The sequence below is a fragment of the Panthera uncia genome (genome assembly GCF_023721935.1).
Source record: "Panthera uncia isolate 11264 chromosome A1 unlocalized genomic scaffold, Puncia_PCG_1.0 HiC_scaffold_16, whole genome shotgun sequence".
Lineage (NCBI taxonomy): Eukaryota > Metazoa > Chordata > Mammalia > Carnivora > Felidae > Panthera > Panthera uncia.
Window position 1 is genome coordinate 78884299 of NW_026057576.1, and position 21819 is coordinate 78906117.

At 56.9% G+C, this 21819-nt stretch overlaps 1 protein-coding gene across 4 annotated transcripts in view; it reads left to right on the top strand.

The window, feature by feature from the left end:
* The window catches only part of ATP11A (ATPase phospholipid transporting 11A), a 119787-nt gene that overhangs the window by 38115 nt on the left and 59853 nt on the right, over window positions 1-21819 (top strand). For all 4 annotated transcript variants that reach the window (XM_049647246.1, XM_049647243.1, XM_049647244.1 and 1 more), the window contains exon 2: window positions 20422-20544. In XM_049647246.1, the coding sequence (XP_049503203.1) occupies window positions 20422-20544 (123 nt within the window). The remainder of the gene's footprint in view (window positions 1-20421; window positions 20545-21819) is intronic.

Genomic DNA, 21819 nt, shown 5'->3' on the forward strand with positions numbered 1-21819 from the left:
GAGAGACAGAGTGTGAGCAGGGGAGGGGCAGAGAGAGAGAGAGACACAGACTCTGAGCTGTCAGCACGGAGCCTGACGCAGGGCTCAAACCCACAAACCGTGAGATCATGACTTCAGCCGAAGTCAGATGCTTAACCGACTGAGCCCCCCCAGATGCCCCTCAGGATTGGTTTTCACACGGATTCTGTCCTAACTTAAGCGTACTTGCCTGGTTTTTTCCAACCAGTTCATGCCGACATTAAATTCACATTCAAGGCCAGAGTGGGCCATCCTTGTCCAGAGAATTGGACAGATTCTTGTCCAGAGAATTGGACAGTTGCGTTTGGTTAGGACGGTTAGGGTGGCATTGTTCACGGCACAACTAAGTATTTATTGCTTTGCTGTGAGTTTGACAGAATCCACCTGGGATTTAAAATACAGTGGCCTGAAGGAATGAGAGTCAATTTTTTATGTAGTCAGTGTTTTGTGTGTTTATTCCACTGACTACTTAGTGGTGCTGGGGTGGTACCCTACCTTCCCATCAGCCACGTGTGGCCCGGCCAGCTGTCCTGGCTCGTTCTGGTTGTTTTCAGAAGGCCTGGCAGCCCCCGGCTCGGCCCGTGGCCCCGCAGCTGCCCTGGGACTGCCACCCAGCCTTGCAACACAGCCGGCCACTTCCCACACTTGTCTGCCCGGCCTGATGGAAGCCAGAAACCAACATTGAAAATGACCCCTGTCCTATCATGGAGTTTGATCTTATCACAGTCATGAAATGAACACCTGAATGTTTTCTTCTCCCCTGATCATTTATTCATCCACAGCTCGAGTCCCTGGAATCTTATTTCGGTGCTCCTGGTCCTGACCAGCTGGGGCAGCACACCTGACCGTCTGCGTGGTTCTTGTACCTGGGCTGGGGGGACACGTACTGTGAGGCCCCTGGTTTTCATGCTGGACCTGCTGCTTTTCACGAGCTGCTGGGTCTTGCTGGGGCTTCCTGTTCCTCAGTCTGTCAGAGTGGGTGATGCGGTCGCTGCCTCTGAGGGACAGTCAGCTGTCAAATTCTCACGACCTGGGAGCTGAACGTTTCCTTTAAAGACATCAGAGTATAAAAAGTGTCTTCAGGGGCATCTGGGCGGTGCAGTCCTTGAGCGTCCGACTCTTGCCTTCGGCTTAGGTCATGATCTCACAGTTCATGAGTTCAAGCCCCTGCATCAGACTCTGTGCTGACAGCTCAGAACCTGCTTGGGTTTTCTCTCTCTGTCTCTCTCTGCTCCTGTCCCTTGCTCTTTCTCTCAAAATAAATAAATACACTTAAAAACTCCAGTAAATCTGCATTGCAGTGTAAAGGAGAGATGTAGTGGTTGACGGGGAGGAAACAGGTGTGCTGGTCCGCTGCCAGCGTCCCTGCCTGTAGCGAACACTCGTGCGAAGCTCGTCGTTCACAAAACGTGGGGGACAGAAGGGCCCCAGAGGGTCTGGGGTGGCCACTGTGTCTGTGATGCCTTGGCTCTCCAGCAAGCACCACATCAGAGCGTTAGCACCTGCCGACTAGGAACTCGGATGCTCAGGGAAGCGGGTGCCCCAGGCACGTTGCTTCATTACAAAAAAAAAGAAAAGATAAGTGTAGATGTTAAGTGTGTGGAAAATCCTTGGCCTTTCCCGTTCCTGTCTGTTTCTGGGTTTGTAAGTCCCGGCAGAAGCAGTGAGGTTTTCTCTTGCTGCTGTGGAGCTGAAGGGCGGGCTCTGAGGTCAGGGGCTGTGACCCGGAAGGCCACCCGGGACTGGAAGGTCTTCATCACAGGGAGCTGCACCATCTATCTGTGGGCTGCTCTGCTCTGCACCTGATTCAGCAAATCGTCTGGGAGGCTGGGTCTGAGTCCCCGGCAGTGGTTCCCAGCGGTCGTGATAAAAGCCCCCGGAACGTTGCTCAGTGAATTTTGTTACCTGGAGGATAAGAGAAAGCCCCAGACGGGTCATCGGGGGTGTGACCGGAGCAGCACATCCAGGAGCGGCTAGTCTGACCTCCCGTCCTGCCCCCCAGCTGTTGTCACTGCAGCAGTGACCTTCACACCCATTCATGCTCGAATGGCAGAGTCCGTGGAACAACTTGCTTCGGGACCATAAACTTGAAAACATCAGACACAAGAAGCATTTGTTTATGAATGCTCCAGGTGTAGTGGATTTGCACACTGGGAAGAAGCTGGTGAGTGTTCATCCAGGAGGAATTGCGACTTCTTACCCAGAGCACCCTCTTCCTGAGCTCTCTTGCCGGGGGCCGGGCTGGATATCGCCGTGTTCGCCCACGCCAGAGTTCTCGCTGCACCCGGCCGGGCTCCCAGGGCACGGAGTGGAAGCCTGGGGTCCTGACCTGGCAGTGGCCAGTGACGCCGTGCCCTCACCAGCGGGAGCCGCTTGCAAGCTGGAGTGGGGGGCGGCCACGGTCACAGCCCCCATCGAGTCCCCACCTTCTTAAGACAGAACGGAAACATTCCACCGTCTGTTCCATTTTATGCCCACGGTTTCAGAAAGCATCCGGCACACGGCAGGAAAATTGTGTCCGGAAAGTCCTCTATGCTTGCATGTGCCGACGCGCGTGGCCGTTCTCACCGCTGCAGGGAGCTGCCCGAAGGTGGGGATGCCACCAGCCGCACCCTCGGAGGCCACACGTGTTCGTTCACTGAAGAAACCCTGTTATGAAAGTCGCCGTCGAGATCGGAGCCGCGTCTGCACGCCTGGGCGCTGGCCCGTCTTTGCCAGCGAGTCCCGCCATCCTCCTAAGTCGCGGCCCATCTGTGGGCTGCATGGGGTGTGGACGCACACAGCTCACATAGTCCGCTGCGTCGCATGCCTGGACCCGCGGGTGCAGGTGGAAGACGGCCGTCGCTCGGGCCGCGGACGTGGGGGGCGGTGGGAGCCGGTCCCTCGGAGCCCCGCACTCCCGCCCTGCCATTGGTGAGTTCTGGGATGGTGGCATCATCGCAGCACACACGAGTTCTCACTAGAAACAATGGCAGAAAACTCTCTGCTTCTCGACATGTGAGGTTGTATTTGCTATTTTAGTTAAGGCAGCTGCTCGTCAGCGTGTTTCGGGAGCTGTAACACGTGTGAAGTCACAGACACACATCCAGCCCATTCCCACCGAAGACGGGGGCACGAAATCCCCAGAATTTCATCCAGAAGAAAGTGTCCCTGAGCACAGTCCGCTTTCTTGAGTGACCAGGTCTGAGGGAGCCCGAGATGCTGGAGTGCACCACTCACTGTGGTGCCCTGTGTCCCGCTGCATTTCCCGGGGGGGCCCGTGGGCAGCACATGTTCTCCAGGCCGCCTTCCCTTGGCCCATGGCAGCAGGTACGTGCAGTGGGAAGACAGAGGCAGGAAAGTGTGGGGCACCCTGTGTGGGTCCCAGCACCGTGTTTCAGGGTGCCCCAGCTCCGTCCCCCCACCTGCCCCCGTCACCACCTGCCCGCGCTCACTGTCGAGTCCCAGCCTCCGTCACCACCTGCCCGCGTTCACTGTGGAGTCCCGGAGGGAGCACACAGTAGCATGCTGGTCAGTGAGGCATAGGTGAGCATCGTAGTTCACAGCAGCTGCTTGTTTCTCTTAATTCTACTCACTTATTGTCAATGAGGCAGAGCCCGGTGGTGACTGCCATTGCGTTTGTCCTTAACAGAGGCAGGACTGCCTGGCCTGCCTCTGGAGTTCGGGTATGGGGGGCGTCATGGTTGTCACAGTGGTTGAGGTGCATTGAGGTTTGCATTGAGGGGCAGGGATTTTGACATCCTGCATGCAGCGTGGAACAGGTCATATCTCGAGGGTGATCCCTCATTTGTAGTTATCTGAACCCAGAACCTGGATCCATCTCAAATGTGAGCACAAAGCTTTATTCAGCAGCCTTCTGCATACTGAATGTTCTAGAAACACAGTGCTACGTTAACCACGTGTTTTATTTCCTGTGTTCTGATGCCTTGACCCTGGGGACTTGCTGACCCTGGAGGGCGGTCCACCCCGGGCCAGCTGTTCTAGAGAAAGTATGAAGGCCGGCGGGCCAGAGCTTTAACACCTTCCCCGGCCTCAATGACCCCAGAGCCAGGCACCTGACAGCCCGGGCAGCCCCCATCCCCTGGAGCCCGCGGAAATAACCCACTCTGTCTCTCTTTCAAAAATAATGTGAAAACATTTAAAATAAATAAATAAAAGACCTATTGTTGCACCTGACACTTTGCTTCCCAGAAGCTCTTTCATGTGCTGTCTTTGTGGCCTGCGCCCGACCCTGGAAGGTCAGTGGTTTTATCTCACTTTCCTCGGACCGGCAGCCTCTGTCACTAGGTTGCCACAACACTGTCAGCGTTGGGACAGCCCACAGCGGTGGGTCAGAGGGTCCCTGGGCTGAGCGTGGTTCCATGTCGGACCCTGAGGTGCCTGTGGCGTGGGGGTGTGGGGGGTCACTCCCGGCGTGTACGGGCGGCAGCCTGTGGCCTTCGCAGTGGACTTTGGTGCCAGGTCCTGCATGATGGAGACCCAGTGGCTCTGGACACGCACTGCCTTACTCTGGGCACCCGGATCACAACGCTGGCTGTGTGGCGGGCTCCACGGCTCTTCCTGCATTGCCGGCCTGTCACCGACAGCCCCGGAGCGCCCCTGAAGGCCTCGCTCGTCTCACCCAGCACCTGCTCCCTGGTCCAAGTGCAGGCCAACCCCCTACTTCCTCCCACCTCCCACCCTGGCTAAGCATCTTAACTGTGACGATGTGTATGAGCCTCATGTCCCCCGTGTGCTGGTGCTCCCGGCCGGCTAACCGCCCCCCCCCATGCTGGTGCTCCCGGCTGGCTGACCCCCCGTGCTGGTGCTCCCATCCAGCTGACCCCCCCCCCCCCCCCCCTGTGCTGGTGCTCCTGGCAAGCTGACCCCACCATGCTGGTACTTCTGGCTGGCTGACATCCCCCTCCCCGTGCTGGTGCTCCTGGCAAGCTGGCCCTGGGTAGGGTAGTCCCGCTGCCCCCAGGGCCTTTCAGGAAGATATTCCTGGCCCCCCTGCCAGCTGTCATCAGGGTGGCCATGGGCGCAGTCTGGGGTCTGCCACAGCTGAAAGCCAGGAGCCCTTCTGATTATGCTGTGCCTGGTGGGGGTACCTGGACAGCTGCCCTCTGAGGTCACCAGATCAGATTATCACCGAATTCTGCTGGGGAGGATGAGCTCTCTTCCATCACCTGGTGCCGTGGACCTTTCTTGACCATCCTCACCTCCCACAGACGGTCCCTCCTTCCGGCCTGTGGCTTTGGCTTCTGGAAGCTTCTCTCACTGACCATCTGGCCTCATGCTGCAGGCTGGCTGGGCCTGACGGGGACAGAGCCCTGGGGCTGCCCTCTGGCCTCTTTTCTCTGTCCAGCTCCCCAGACTTGCCCAGGGCCTCAGTCCCACCACTGCTCCTCAGACTGTTCTGTGACACAGGTGGGTTAGGAAAACAGCCTGGAAGAAGGAAGAAGAAAACGTTCACTGAGTGAACCTCAGATGCAGAAGGAAGCGTTCGGCTAATGTTTTCTTGGTGAGAACAAGGGCAGCTCTCTGGATGAGTCACCAGCTCTGAGGAGCAAAGAACCATTGATTTCCGGCCGCTGTCGGGAAGTGAGGGGACGTATTGGGCAATGATCAGTCACCCCAGGGGCTGGGACCTGACCTTTCACCCCATCCATGAACATCTGGAGGGGACGCCCGGTGGGCGAGCTGCTCCTGTCCAGCGAGGGACTCTCGTGTGCCCCCAGCCACCTGCCCTCCTGGTGATGGGACCGGCTGCACCCCGTGTCCGTGGTGGGGGCCTCCCTGCCCAGCCCACAGGTACAAACCACACGTGGTGTGTGCATATAGTAAAGTTAATTTTGATAGTGTTTATTTAACCCCATGCTATCCAGGACATTATTGCAACTTGAAGTCAGCATAAACGTCATCAGCATGTTTTACGTTCTTCTCTGCACACGAAGTTTCCAGAATCCAGTGTGTGCTTTGTATTGGGTGCCTCACTGGGCAGCGGCCACGCACAGGGGTGTTGCCTCACGCTGAGAGGGGCCGCCCTGTCCCCACCACCTGCCTCCTCTTGACACTCACATCACTGACCTGAGCGGGTGTCCTGACCTTCTCTGAGCTCTGGGGTTGGCTTGTTCCAATGTGGTTATTTTCCCCAAAACGGGGTCTATGCCTTGGGGTTTCAGAGACCCTGCTGCACCTCAGGCCGCCTATTTACAGACTGTGGGCCCTGCTAGGCCACGATTTCTGTCCGTTTTCCCCAAACGGTGTGCCGTGGTTCTGGACTCACCCTTCACCAAGTGAGTATTTCGTGTCTGGAACATCCGTCTACACTGCAGCGGAAGGTGTGTAATTTCAGCTGTTAAAATGTGTATACGACCTTGCTTCTGTTTGTGAATTCAGTAAGTTTGCCTGATTTTCTGGCTGATTCATCTCAAGGGCAGGAGCGTAGCTGTGGGACGTAAGTACAGAAGCACGTGGTTTTCGTGGCCGCGTCCTGGGGCTGGTTTTCCGAGCGCTGCACAGAGACTTAGGGGTTGGGTACTTGACAGTCGCAGCACCTGTCCCATTAATGTCCACCCGCTGTCCCAACGCACCGTTTTCTGCTGACCCACGTGCTTGGGCGGTGTGGTGTCCTCACCCGTGTTTTACTATCAAGGAGCCACGGAAGCTGCATTGTGACGTGAATAGCCAGGGACACGCAGGATGGATTTCCACCAGAATGAGTGGGCCAGGGCCAGGGCGTCCTGGGGAGGAGGGAGCAGCTGCGGGTGTGGGTCACCAAGTTAGGGGCAGATGTAGGGGTTGGGCGCGTGCCGTGTGTGCAGGCCTGCTGCTCTGTCCTCGCAGAGTCTGGTGTGCGTTTCCCGGCGTCCTTGCCTGCCTGGTGGGTGCGCAGCACTGACCAGCAGCTTGGGGACTGCTGGGCGTGTGGCCTCCTCCTCTTGTCTCAGGGACACAGGGCAGTGTGCAGCTGTGGGCCATGGGGTCCCAGGGCCTCTGGCTCCCAGAAGGGCAGTCATTATTTTGCAGTGACACAGACCCTGCGTTTTCTTGTTGCGGGAGGAGCTCACAGGGCTGGACAGCAGCGATCTGCGGCCTGGGTGACGGGGGCCCAGCTGGATTCTCTGGCCAGTGGAGCAGGGAGCCGGGCTCAGGTCCTAGTACCTGGTGTATGGTCCTTCCCGGAGGCCCCTCCACGCTGAACCTCTCTCAGAATTTGTCCTGTTCTGCCACCTGATGGCTGCCTTTGTTCCTCCCTCCCACCCCCCACTAATGTCCGCTTGATTGGGTCCTTGTTGACTGGTTCGACTCCCTGCACAGAGGCCACCCCGGCTGTCATCAGTCTCCTGAGCCTGGCTCTGCCACCATCTGTCCTGTGGGGAAATTGTCTTCATCCTCTCTGTGCAGTCCCTGCCACGCCGTGCCCCATCCCCGGGCCAGCACAGGGGGGTCCCCTGTTGTGCCTCGGTCTAAGTGAGCAGACCCCCCACAGTACACTTGGAAATGGCTGGTAGAAGCGACTCACCTGAGTTTACTTGGGAGCCCTTCATAATGTCCTGCTGTCTGCAAATGCAGGGAGAGTGCTTTGCAAGGGAGTCACTCAAAACCAGGATGGGAGGCTGGATGGGGGGCTGGATGGGGGCTGGTTTGACCACTCCCCTGCCATTTTCACGTTTATGTTGTGGTGCACATGGCGTTTCTCCACATGCCACTGTCTGGAGGGGAGGGTTGGATGCCTTGGAGGGTTTTGCTCTTGCCCTACTGGTCTCCTCAGCTCCTAGACTCAGTGTCCCTTTTCTCTGCCCTTGGCATGCTCTAGGTGCACGTGCTCTGTGTCTCTCTACCACTGGGAACCGCCAGAGTCAAGCAAGGCCATGGTAGGGTAAAAGTCACTGTACTTAGAATTTTTATTTCGATTCTGGACCCAGGAAACGTCAGCTTAGTCAGCTGACATTGTACGTGTTCCAGATGGTCAGTGTTTTCAGATGACGTGGACCATCCCTGTGGCTTTTGCGATCCAGATGATTTTGTGTTTAGAAATATGTTCCTGGCAGAAAACTGCCCCCAGATCTTATAAATACCCCACTTTTGTATGGGAAGGGAAACCATGTGTCACCACTGATTATGGTAAGAGGTGGTCCAGGTCTGTCACAGATGCCTTGGGCTCCGGTCCGGCGGGAGCAGAAGGGGCCACACACACTGAGGTCCAGGCACTGCCCACCAGCCGCCAGAAAGGCTGGTAATTCCTGGCAGAGAATGTGGATCCCATGGATCCCGTGGAAGCTGCTGATGCACATCGGCTCCAGTGGGGAGCGGGTTTGTGGCCATCATACCTGTGCAAGGCCCGCACAGCAGGGTGGAAACTACCAGGTGCTCCCCAGGAGTGGAGCGCACAGTGGCAGGTGCATGTGGGCTGGGGCTGCGGAACAGGAACTAGAAGAAGGCCTATTTTTAGAAACACCTAAGCACTGTGTTATCTTCTTACTCCTCAAACAGGAAATGTTGCCTTTGAAAGCTATAAACAGACACAGGAGTGGGACTTGCTCTGTTACTGGATCCCTGTGACTGTGACAGGGGCTGTCAGGAGGACCACCACAGAGACCCATCCAGGAATCTGTGGTCGGTCGGGTTACACACTTCTGTTACAGCCGCACCGTGTAATTTGGCTAATGCGTTTGCTTTGTTTGAGCTGACATTCAAAACTTCCATTAGGGGACTAACAGGCTAAAATTGATTTTCAGCATATTTCTGAGAATCTCTCATGTCCCTGTGTGCTTCCTGACTTTACCGCCCGGGCTGCTGCACCCCGAATCCTCACGGAGCAGACGGTGGAGTTGTGAGGGAGGCCTGACTGCCGTGGTGCAGTGGTTTAACCGTGTTCTGATGGAGTTCTGAATTCAGGGTCTCCTCGTCCTGCCTGGGACGGCAGAGAAGCAGGGGGGGGACAGCAGAGAAGGAGGGGGATGGCAGAGAAGGAGGGGGGACGGCAGAGAAGGAGGGGGGACGGCAGGGAAAGAGGGTGGGCGGCAGAGAAGGAGGGCGGGCGGCAGGGAAGGAGGGGGGAGGCAGGGAAGAGGGAGGACGACAGAGAAGGATGTTCATGCTGAGACTCCGGGAACCCCTTTCCCTTCTGGGGGTAGCAGTGACTGCATCGAAAATAATCAGGAGCCTTATGTGCCCCAGAAGTGAAGTGTCCTCCTGGGTCTGCGTCCAGAGCGTGAGGGGACACTGCTAGCTCTCTGCTGTGTTTGCCCCATTCTACTTTGGCCACAGTTTCTTTCTGAGTTTCTCTGTTAGGGATACGTCTTTGAAAACACATTGAACTCCATTTTACCCACTAGAAAATGCCAGAACCCTAAAAAAGTTATCTGTGGTCCCCACACTGGAGGGAACCTGGTAGAATCCGTGTCTCCAGGGTGAGAGGGAAGTGTGAGGCAGTCCCCACAGGTGCGGGGGCGCAGACCCGGCCCTGTGAGCACGCCCACAACCCTGCACACGTGTGAGGGGCTAACCAATGGCATTATTGGGATATAGTTCGTATGTCATAAAGCCTACCTCTTTAAAGAGTACAGTTCAGTGGGTTTTAGTACATTTACCAAGTTCTGGTACCATCATCGTAACAGAGTTTGAAAACATCTAAATCATCCGAAAGAAACCCCGTGTGCTTTAGCAGTCCCCACCCCCCAGCCCTGGCAGCATGGACCTGCCTTCCTGGTGTGCCGTGTAGACGAGTCAGTGTCTGGGCCCCTGTGATTGGCTTCTTTGTCTTGGCCAGGTTTCAGTATGCACATCTCTGCTGATGTTGGCTGTTTGTAGGCCTTCGGAGAAATGTCTATTCAAATCCTTGTTATTTGTCCTTTTATTTCTGAGTTGTGATGGTCTATCTTGTATCCCAGGTACGATCTGTTACTAGATGTGGTTTGTGTGTGTTTTTTTTGTAGGGGAGCCATGGGGACCATTCACACACCCTTGGGGGCCACTCAGGCAAGGACTTGACCTGTATGTGGTTCACCTGTGGTCCCCCAGGGACACGGAAATCTGTGGCCGCTCCGGGATCATGTCCCACCGCCCCCCCCAAGCCCCATGGGAGGGTGTCTCATGATCTCCCAGGTGATGGGGGGGCTACCTCCTGCTCCTGCAAGCCCAGAACGGAGCCGCAGCTATAACCCCTTCACTGCCCCCTGGACTTGGTTCTTGGCACCAGGGTGTGGGACTGCTGTTCTGTTGGAAAGGACATTCGGACGGTGCTCTGCACTTCAAAGGGGCCTTCAACCCCCTGCCATAGCCTTTGCTTCCGGAGCCCCGTGGGTGGCTTCCTGCCACCCCCTCCCCTCCCTTCTGAGCAGACAGGCAAGTTGCCCTTGTAGCTACTGGTAAAGGCGGGTTAGCTCTTTGCAGACCTGCTGGTCTACATGCATCCTAGGCCACGATTCCCCCGGAGGTGAGGAACTGTGGCTAAGCCCATTTTGTGGGCTCTTCTCCCTGAACTACAGGCTCCGGCCCTGCTGGTGACCTCCGATCTGTGCACGAGTCCAGGCCAGTGTTAGGGACACCGCCGTTAAGAGAAACAGCTAAGTAGGTATGTTTATTCTGACACTTAGTAGGTTTACAATTAATAGCTGGAACAACCCTGCGTTTGTCACTTGGACACAGTGTCTGCCATTTGGTTCAGCAGCAGGATGTAAAGACCCTTGAAATATTGAGGTTCGTAAGGAGTGTTAGTAACGCCTCTTAGGAAGACAGAGCTTGTTTTCACATCGAAGGTTAGATAGGTGGGAACTCAGGGAAAAGCAGACGCTGAGAGGCAGTGCTTGCTGAGGGTTTCTTCCCAACACTGGGGCTCCTGGGGAAGACAGAGCCCTGCAGGACTCACCCAGGGCCGTGGGCTCCCGGGCGAGGCCCGTGCAGAGCTCAGGGCACAGCAGTCCTAACCTTACTCATTTCTCATCAGCAGTTTCATGAAAGCTGATTCGCTGGAGTCTGCTGCTAGGATTTTCCTCTACCTTTGAAACTGTGGATACCGGAGAGGCCGTGATCTTGCCTGTCGTACAAGGAAAAGTCAGAGGTCCTGCCCAAAATCAAGGTTTTTGGTGCCTCGAGGCTCATTAGTGAGAAGAATGGGCAGGAGCCATCCTGTCTCCCTGTTGATTACATTTTGGAGAAATGGGGAGATGAGGATACCGTGGGGGAAGATAAAGTAGACCCTGTTCCAGAAATTACCTTAATTGAGGACCCTTAGGGAGGTTGGCATTCTGATGCACAGATTGCAGACAGAGGACATCTGAACCCCACGCAGAGCACCCAAAGTTCTCAGAGGACACACTGGGAGGTGTGAGGAGCCCTTCCCAAGTCAGAGGCCGCAGCGCAGTGAGCGGAAAGCCAACATTTACCAGAAACACGAGAAACACGAGAGAGCAGGGTCCCTTATGTCTCGTTTTCCCGTATTTATGTCCCTTGGTCACCATTGGTTTAAAACCTACTAAAATGTATTTCTTGCCTTGAAGAGTTTGAAAACCCCTGGGTTCGCGGTCAGGTTGATGTGAATATGATTTTCTCCTTTGTGCAAACCTTTCTTGTCATGCCCTGTGCTGGCCACAAGGCACCCGGCTCTTGAGGAGCCTGACCGTGTGCCAGGCACGGTCACAGTCACGGCAGCGTCCGACCTGTCCCACGTGGGAGCCGTGGGCCCGGACTTCAGCAGGTGGTGGCTTCTGCCCGTCCTTTGGGGATTGTTGTCGTCATCATGTATCTGGGAATCAGAACTCTGAGCACATGTGAGGGGAATCATCGCTCTCCGTGGAGTTAGAGACTTGACTCCACTGGTTTTGTGACTTGGTTTCTCAGTCTAAAGGCCAGGTCTTGCTCAGCACTCGCGGGCAGGTCCCTGAACTTCTTAGGAGGAGTTATGAGAAAACAGCCGGAGGGGCGGTGATGGAGGGAAGCCGTCCTTGGAAAACCTCCTTGCTAGGGTGGGGTGCTGTTGCTCAGGGTTGACGTCATCCTACTGGACTTTGAGGGACACCGGCGACGATCTGCCCTCAGGTGGTGCACACTGAGGTCACCTGCTGCTGAGGTCACCTGCTGCTGGGCGGCAGAGATGACCGTGGGCAGTGGGGCAGTGGCCGAGTCGAAGTGAGCGCACTGGGCAGCGCGGACCAGCTCTGCCCCCATATCCCTGCTCTGGGACGTGCGGCTGTCTCTGTGGGGACCACCCGCCCCATCTGGCGGGTCTGCGAAGCCCCTGCATCTTCTTCACGAGACAAACAAGTGTGATGTGGTTGTGTCCGGGCCGATTGGGAGGATTCGCTATTTATGAGTCTCTTTCCAGAAAAGGGTTGGGGGGAGCTGGTACTGACACGTGTCCCATTTCTTAGCTGCCGGGCCGCGGGGCTGCTCTGTGTCAGGCTCTGTGTCAGGCTGGTTCTTAATTGAAGGTGCCGGGAGCCCCCGAGGCTTGAAGCTGACGCAGGAAGGTGGCGTCTGGCGCCCACAGGGAGGGTAGTGAGAAGGGCCTTTCCCGTTGTCCCCCCTCCTTAGCAGAGCCTGGCCTGAGCCCTGTGACCCGCGTGCATCCCTGAGTGTGCTTGGGGCATTTTTGCGTCTTCCCCAGAGACTTGCCCACCTCCCCCAGGCCGTGCCCTCACCAACGTGTCACCAACCCCCTTCCTCAGCTTGTAGCATGAGTCCTGTGGCAGGCGCCCAACTTGGTTCTATGACCACAGCCCCCAAGGCAGGGAGTTCACTCCACCAGGGGTGGGAGGGAGTCTGAAGAGCCAGCGGCTGTGTCCCGGGAGCAGGTGGGCGCGGGAGCCTTTCCTGCTGTGAGGGCAGGGGTGTGGCTGGTGTGGCCTCTGACAGCCTACGGGGGGGGGGGGGGGCAAAGCTGGCCTTCTTGCTGCTGTCTGCCACCTGAGGTCTGGGGGAGCGGCAAGGGAGGCAGGCGGCCGTGCCAGGCTTATGTCCTTTCCTGCTGGTTTTCTTAGTTTCTTTGATATGGCCGTGCGATGAGCCAGCTGTTACAATGGTTCTGTACTTTTATTTTCTGGAACATTCCTGGTCCTGATTCTGTGCTCTGCCCTGGAGAGTGAGACCTTCAGGCAGAGCCAGAACCTGGTGACTCAAACCCCAGGACTGTACTTGAACTTCATTCAGGGTCAGGGTCACGAACTTGAATACCCACCCCCCCATAGTTGAGAGATAATTTTCAAAAAAGGTAAAGAAAGCCATGATTCTCGTGCAAATACCAACAGACACGGGTTTAAGATTTTATTTTGCTTGTAGTGAGGGAACCGGATACTATAGCTGAGGGGGTGAGGCACTGGTGGACAGACTCCAAAATTTCTAATTAATTTCTGAAAAAAATTCATGTGGTACAAACATGGCAAAAATGTTCACACGCTAAATCTGCTGGCTAATTTCTACGTTCTGTGGTTTTCTGTGTCTGAGTCGCTCATATGGGTGCTGCCCCCATATGAGTGAAAGTGGTTGGAAAAGTAGACAGTGCTCAGTGATGGGGACCAAGGGCCAGGCCAGCTGGACACTGCAGCTCTGACCACACCTGTGCCAGGCCCCCAGCCCAGAAGGATCAGGATCCGTCACTGACCTCTGATGCTTGGCCCCTACTTCCAGGGGTGTGGCTATCCCTGGAGCTCGGTTCTGCCCCCGGCCACGCCTCCTACATGCGGGGCACCCTGCCAGCTCTGGACGAAGGCTCCTTTCTTTCTTCCAGTGGGCTTGTGCTGAAATCTATGCGTCTGTGTAGAGACGGGCCTCCAGGTACTTTGTCAGTCCATCCTTGACACTCCACTGTCTGTCCACATGGCACAATCAGTGAATGGACAGGACGGGGCCTGGACCCTTCCTTTTCTCACCAGGATCACACACTTAATTGCAGGAGAGTCTTTGGTGGCCTGGCCTTTGCCTGACCTCAGAGTCGCTGCTCTGCTCCATTGATCCTTTTGTTAGTTGTGGGCAAGGCCACGCGGTCACCTAGTCTAGTGTCATCACTCATTTTCAAGAAGACGGTTGACACCGAACCCTGTTTAAGCCATCCTGCTGACCGTTTTGATGTCTTCCTGTTGGGGTCCAGGCCCACATGGCGGTAGCCCTTGGTTTGGGATTGCTCCCTGTCAAGTGGCGGGTTCTAGCAAAGTCTGCTTGAAGATAGGAGTGCTCGGGGGTCCAGGAGACAGGAGTCAGGATCTAACTGAATGCCTCAGGACACACTCAGGCCTGCACCCTGGATCTCATGGAACTGAGTGTCACTTGGGCCGAGAGGACTGCGGCAATCATGGAGAGTGTAGCCTGTGGTCAGCCTGTCTCCGAGGCCCTCGGCCGCCGGATACAGGCACCATACTGTCAGAGAGAGTGCCACCACACACGTGAACCTGTACATGTCTGGGATTTTCAGGCAGCAGAGGTTCAACCCCAATGTCAGAACTATCTTCAGAAAAGAAGGATCAAAGGAAGGAGCCCTGCAGGCTGTTCGGAGAGCTGGGTCAGCGTTCAGAGAGCGGCTCTGACAGTTTCTACATGGCTCTCATCTTGTGACATTGCAGTGACCCTTTCTCAAAGCGGCTGCTTTCTGGGAGGGTGGGGCTTCCCCCGCTCCTGGGCTGGCTGGGGTGGGGGGGTGGCAGTGGTTGCACCTCGCTTCTCTTCCTGCTGTCTGCACGTGCTCCCTCCACCGGCTCCAGGAAGACTGTGTCCTCCAGCCTCACGCGGAATCTTCCAGGAGGCTCCGGGGCCCCAGGGCTACTGCCTGCGGGCTCCCTGCAGACCCTCTTCCTTCCCCGACCCTTCGACATCCTCCCTGTCTGCTCCCTTCTGGCCACGTGACGGTCACAGGAGAAGCTGACAGGCATGTTTAGCGCTGCCCCCGCCTGCCCACAGCTTCTGCAGACACGCCTGCCTGTGACAGGCAGGTGAGCAGGTTCGGATTCTGAGCAAGTGCCTTGGGGCTCTGGCCACTGCAGGTCCGGTGAGATCCGGTGGTCCAGCTTTACAGCTTCCAAAGCCCCTGCCCTGTACCTGCCACTGGGGCCCCCAGGGGAGCAGCGTTGACAGGTCTTGTCTGAGGCTGTGGCTCTCAGGGGTGCACGGGAGATGCACACCCCCCCCATCACCGGGGTGACTCATCATCTGCCCACAGACTCATACAGAGCACGAACCGGGCACCACAGACATGAGGTCTTTTGTATGAATCCCACTGTGTCATGCCCCCTGCTGGATTTCTCACTTCCTACAAGGTTTCTGTTTGTAGAATCTACGGGGAAGGCTGGAAAGGGGAAAAAGGTTCAGACACAAGCACAGCCTCTCCCACTAAGAGGACGAAGGAGGACGAGCTGGAGCCACAGGACTGTGCGTGTGGTGGGTGCGTGCACGAGCTGCGTGACCCTTGACCGTGGCACTCCCCACGTGTTCCCGGAATGACAAGTGGCAACCTCGTGTGCATGTGGCCGAATGCCGCTCGCTCAAGCGTGTATATTGGTCATTGCCAGTGACGTGTAACCCACCCACCCCAGGGGCCACCCTTCTGCGTGGACACTCGTCGGTGTCTGCTGGAACGTGTTCCCAGTGCTGTGCGCCCGCTATGCCCCCAGTCAGAACATTTTCCTCCAGAAGAAACCACCCGTGGTCACTTGTCCAGCCCTTGGCAAACCCTGTCTCTCTGGACTTGCATGTCCTAGACAGTTCGCATGAATGGAACCCTACAGCACGTGGCCTTTTCTCTCGGCTTCTCTCCCTTACGTGCATTTTCAGGGTTCACCCGTGCTATAGCGCGTGCTCTTTTCATGGCTGCATAGTAAGTCCATTGTGTGGGCGGTTTACATTCAGGTTGTTTCCACTGTTCGGCTGTTGTGAATGATGCTGCTGTGGACACACGTGTGTGTACGTGCTTATGTGGACCTGCGCTTTCGCTTCTCTTGGTGCAAAACCAGGGGTGGGATCTCTGTGTCGCTTGGGGACTCCACCTTCACCCTCCTGGGGAAGTGGCGGACTGTCCCCTCCACTATCCCGCCATGATGGTGAGGCCCCAGCCCCCTGCACCTGCCCCGGTGGCGGGGGATGGGGGCGGCGTGAAGTGCGGTGTCCTCGTGGTTCCGATTTGTACCTCACACCCACTCGTGATGGTGAACGTCCAATGTGCTCTGTTGCCTCCCAGCTTGTCTGAATATCCGTTCAGTGATGTGAATGGACTGGATGTCAGATCTTTGGTGAATTTAACCATTTCAGAGTCAGCTGCTTTATCAAGGTCAGAAGTGGACGACGGAGGGTTTGCTGTGTTGCCATAAGCTTTCTGTCCACTGAGTCATGGCTACACGTGTTCGGGATTTAACACCCTTTCTGTGTAAGAGAATACGTTCACACAACAACCAACATCGTAAGAGCCCATTAGTGACACACGGTCTGCTGGAATAAACTGCACCATCTGCCTGCATCTTTCCAGATTGGACGTAAATGTACTGCGTATGTTAGTGAAACAGTCAATTTGTCTGCATTGTTTTCTGTGCCGTGGAACAAAGGTGGGACTTTTTATTCCCAGCTCAGTGGGACAGAAGCGCTGAGCCCTCCGGGGCATGTGACCCGCAGGGCACTGTGCCATCACCTCAGAGGACGCATCGTTCACACCCGGATTTGCCAGTGGGTACGCAGGTTGAGAGAGCCGAGCCCCATGGCATGCGGGGGTTCTGCTCTCCGGTCTTGCTCGCTGCTGAAGAGGCTTCCTTGTTTGTGGTTCTTCCTGGTGCCTCGTTTCTGGAACAGCATGCCCACCTGGAGCAGCCTGCACCCAACAGTTTCACCGAGCCCCCTGCCCCCCGCCCCCTGTTGTAGTTTTAGGCGTTTGCCCCCTTGTTCCTGTAGGTGACAATCTCATTCATGTGGAAATAGGAAGAGACTCCTTCCCCCTCTGACCCGCCAGGCAGCGGGGGGGGGCGGGGGGGAGCGGGGGGCCTCCGTGCTCTCGGTGAGTACAGCGCAGGGGTGGGGTTTGCCTCTTGGAGGCACGAGGACGCTGGGGCCTGCTGCACAGGTCAGGTGCACACTTTAGAGTGGGCTTGGAGCTGGCCTTTGTGGGCGTGCAGGTGCCCCCTGTGCAGCCAGGGCACTGACAAGGAACGATCAGTGTTGGAGCCTGTACTGCTGCTGAGTGTCCCTGGCCATCTCCAGGGCTCCAGGTTCATGTCACGGAGGGCGTCCCATCCAAGACGAGTCCCTAGAAAGAGAGGCTGGTGTGTCCGTCTTCCTGCCCTCGGGAGGTTTTGTGACAACCCCCACCTTCATTCTCAGGGCTCCCAGTGACAGAATTGCCTTTTTGTGTTCAGCAGAGTTGCAGAACAGACCAGGTGACGCATACTTGGTTCAAGACCGGCGAGGGGCGCCAAGGTGGCTCAGTCAGTTAGGCAAACAACTTCAGCTCAGGTCACGTTCTCACGGTTTGTGAGTTCAAGCCCTGTGTCAGACGCTGCTGTTAGCACAGAGCCCGCTGTGGATCCTGTGTCTCCTTCTCTCTCTGTCCTTCCCCCTCAAAAATAAACATACGTTAAAAAAAAGAAATTGTGTAATTGGGGCTAATAGGTACTAAGTGTGCAGAGTAGCAGAGGATTTCTGACGAAGCGGACACAGAAATGTTGAATCACACGTCCATAGTCACAGGGCTGGTCAGCTGCAGGGCACACGCATGATGTGGGCGTGATCGTGAACCGCTTTCTCCGGGGACGTCTTGTTGGATGTGTTGTCTATATGTTTTGCACACCTGGTCTTAGCTTCCTCAGAATTGGACATTTTTGCAGAGAACAGCATGCGGAACTCACCTGGGTCTTGGTCTGAACCCAAAGACGCTTCCTGCATGTCAGGGCCACACACGAGACCCCTTGTAAGTGCCGTTCCCTGGTGTCCCTCCTTGGGCACTATTACACTGACCACTTGGTGAGCAGAGTCAGCCGGAGGCAGAACGTCACCACCGACTCGTAGTCTATTTGTAGAAGCAGCAGGTCTGGCCGAAGCTTGTGGGTCATTGCTTCTTTTTGTTCCTTGGGGAACAGCATGAATGTAGCTTCCTTATGCACAGCCTAGTTTTCATCTAGTAAGTACGTGGCTCGCTCCCAAATGGGTTTTTTGTTGCCCCAGTGCTTGTTGGTGTTCAGTCACTTTTCTGGGCTGGTCTTGTCCCACAGGTGGACATAGTGTCCCGATGTGCAGTAGGTAAAGTCGTGGGCTGGACGCGGCTAGGAGACCCCCCTCCACGCACCGCAGACACGTCCCCTGTCTGGGAGGATCGGGGCTTCCAGAGTCGGTGTTGTGGCTGAAGCCTAGCGGCTGGCTTTGAAGTAGGAGCAGGGCCCCCGGGGTTCTCATTTTTGTGTTACAAGTCATGTTTTAATGCTTTTCTTTCCTTTCCGGTTCCCCTATTATGTGTTCCTTTTCAGTGTAAGTTCCGGAATCCGTGGGAATGAGAAGCATCCGCGGCTGTGTCTTGAGCATGAAGGGATATCCGGGACTTAGATTTGTGTGTAAAGCTCTTATGCCGCTGTGTCAGCACCCATTACTGGTGGCCTCACCTGGACGGGGAAGCAGCGGAAAAGGCCGTGGGCGGCGGGGACATGGCCTGGCCCTTGCATCGTGGGCTCCTGGGGCGCCACATCTGAGTTCCTGCCAGTTTGGGGGCCCAGCCCATTCCTTCCGGCGATCTTGCACCATTTCGCATGTCCCTGCTGCATGTCTCTGGAAACGGGTGGAGTTCTGGGGACCAAGTCGGTCTCTGCCCTCAGACCGCGTGGACATCCGGCAAAGCCAGGCCCTAGAGAAGGCATGGAGGGAAAGTGCGTGCGGGCAGCTACCGTGGACCCCGCGGTGCGGGGGGCACATCTGTAGACTTCTGACCCCACGAAGCTGGGAGGTAGGCCCGCGCCATGCCACGCAAGCAACAAGAGCAAAACAGTGTGACGTGAGGCTGTCCTCGCTTCAGCCCACAGGGACACTGCTGGCCTGTGTGACCCCGTCCACCTGGCTCCACAAGCGAGGGTGGGCGCCGCGCCAGGCGGAACACTCTGGCTCCCCACAGCCGTGTGGTTCTATTCCCGCTCCTGTTCTCCGTTTCCCGCTTTCGTTCCTCGTCAGCCACCATGAGTGAGGGGCTGTCACTGTCCTCAGGGGCCGTGAGGCTGCCTGAGGCCAATGTCTCAGTGACAGCTGAGTCAGAGCTGTGACCTGACCCGCCTTTCTTCCTGTCCCGTCACCCTGACCTTCTGCAGTGCTGGTGTTCCCACCTCCTCCCCCCATGGCTCACTGTACCCCAACAGGCTGACGGAGTGTGAGGCCAGGACCTGGGGCTGGGCTGCTGGTCTGGGGGTCCCAGGACCTGGGGCTGGGCTGCCAGTCTGGGGTCCCAGGACCCGGGGCTGGGCTGCCGGTCTGGGGGTTCCGGGACCTGGGGCTGGGCTGCCGGTCTGGCAGGACCAGAACCCGGGTCTGGGCTGTTGTATGGAGGGGACCAGGACCCAGGGCTGGGCTGCTATATGGGGGGGGTCCCAGGACCTGGGACTGGGCTGCTGTATTGGGGGTCCCGGGACTCGGGACTGGGCTGCTATATGGGGGTCCCAGGACCCAGGGCTGGGCTGCCATTCTGGGGGTCCCAGGACCCAGGGCTTGGCTGCTGGTCTAAAGGGACCAGAATCCGGGGCAGGGCTGCTGGTCTTGGTGGGGGGGACCAGAACCCGGGGCAGGGCTGCTGGTCTTAGGGGGGGGGACCAGAACCTGGGGCTGGGCTGCTGTATGGGGGGGCCAGGACCCAGGGCTGGGCTGCCAGGTGGGGGTCCCAGGATCTGGGCTGGACTGCTTGTCTTGGGGGTGCCAGGACCCGGGGGCGGGCTGCTGTATGGGGCTGCATTTTAGTCTCTCATCTGTGGCTGCAGTGTCATAGGCACCTCCGTGCTGAAGGCACAGGGTCTGGTTCGGTGTTTTAAAGGTTCTCCTGTCAGAAGACATTTACCGGGTGCCTCGCGCACATGATACTGAATAGTAGAGTCAGACGCTGGCCTCCTGTCTTCCCAGGAGGGCCCTTGAGCAGGGGGACCCGAAACGGCTCAGCAGCTCCATCGTGAACTCACAGTTTTACCCTCTCGTTAAAGACCCACCACCACGTTTCTAAGGGGGCTGCCTTTCCTGTTGGAAGCGTCGGGACCGTGCTGGGCCTTCTGTCTGTGTATGAGCCCAGCCACGTTCGTTCCCGTGACCACCAGCTTGTAAGGGCTTCCCTTTCGGGTGCAGACCGCCTGGCTCGGCCCAGTTCCTTGAGGAACTTAGCCCGTGGGGGTAGAGTGACGGGAGCCTGCTCTTCCCATGAGCGAGGACGCGCCTTACAGCTTGCGCTCCGCAGGGGGGCCGTCACCTGTGCTGACGGCGTTCTGTTCTCCGCAGTGTGCTGGCGAGGAGAACTGCGTGGACAGCCGGACCATCTACGTGGGGCACAGGGAGCCCCCCCCAGGTGCTGAGGCCTACATCCCGCAGAGACACCCCGACAACAGAATCGTCTCCTCCAAGGTGAGCTGTGTCCCTGTGGTGGGTACCCGCCCTCCTCCCGGGGCTATCGCCACGCTGCTGCCTGCCACCCGGCGCCGTGGTGGGTGTCCACGTGGGGCTGGTACGAGTGTCCCACGCCTGTCCCCACAGCCAGTGACAGACCGCATTCCCGTCACCTCCCTTTAATCACCCCAGGGCATACAAGGCCTGCTTCTGCCATGTGTGTGTTGGCTGGCCACGTGCCTGTGTGTCCTGGTGCACACATCCGTGTGGGGGACACACGTGATCCTGGGCGCATGTCCCCGTGCGCACATCTGTGTGGGGGACGTAGCACATTTTTTTTTTTTTAACTATCAGAGCATCTGAAATTAAGAAGACTTGAGAACAGACAAGCCTTTCTCTTTAAGGCAGTTTTTTTAATGGAACTATTTTATTTAAAACTGCCACAGAAAACAACAGTAATGACAACAGCCATAATAGGTTTAGTCACCAGAGTTGCTTATCAGGAAAATCCCAAGCGATGAGTGTGGCATGTTGTTGCCCAGCCGGATAAGTGACAGGAGGCTCCCAGGCAGGTGTTGGCAGCGGGACCTGTGTGAACCCGATAGTCTCAGGTGGCTCTCTCACTAGAGACCCCCCACTCGCCCTCCCTAAACAGGACTCTCTAACGATTCTTAACAGTCAGCCCCTGTGAAGTACAGGCGCACCGAGAGTCAGGGAAGTGCGCTGGAAACGACCCGGGTACCGTGTGAGCGCGTCGAGGTGGTGCCACGAAACCGCCCACGCTGCCCAGTGTCCATCCCGGGACATTTGTCAGGCCCTTCGGCCGCCGATGGCTCCCCGCCTTGGCTGGTTTCCCCCTCCAGGGACAAAGCCTGGCCTGAGAGTCCTAGCCCCCATCCCTTCGGGTTGGTGTGGAAAGTTCTGCCCAGGACTGAGCGGAAGAACCTTCTGGAAAACAAAGCACCTGGTTGGGGTGGTCTGAGGGCCTGCTTGAGGCATATGGTAGAAGGTAGCTGGATGCTGAAGGAGGCTTGTTTATGACCAGCACCCCTGTCACTGTTTTCAGGGGAGAGAACCAGACTCGGTGATTTCTAAATGCCGTTCCTGACTCTGTCCTGATTCGAGTGTCACAGCCAATATATTATTTCCATTTGTTCCTTTCAAATACTCCTGCAGTGACTTTGAGGTGTCCTGTCTTCTTTCTACACTCTATGAGTTGCCGCCTTTGCTCACCCTGCAGTGGCACCCACTGTCCCCTGCCCTTCCCGCACCGGGGCCCCCACGCTGCCTCGG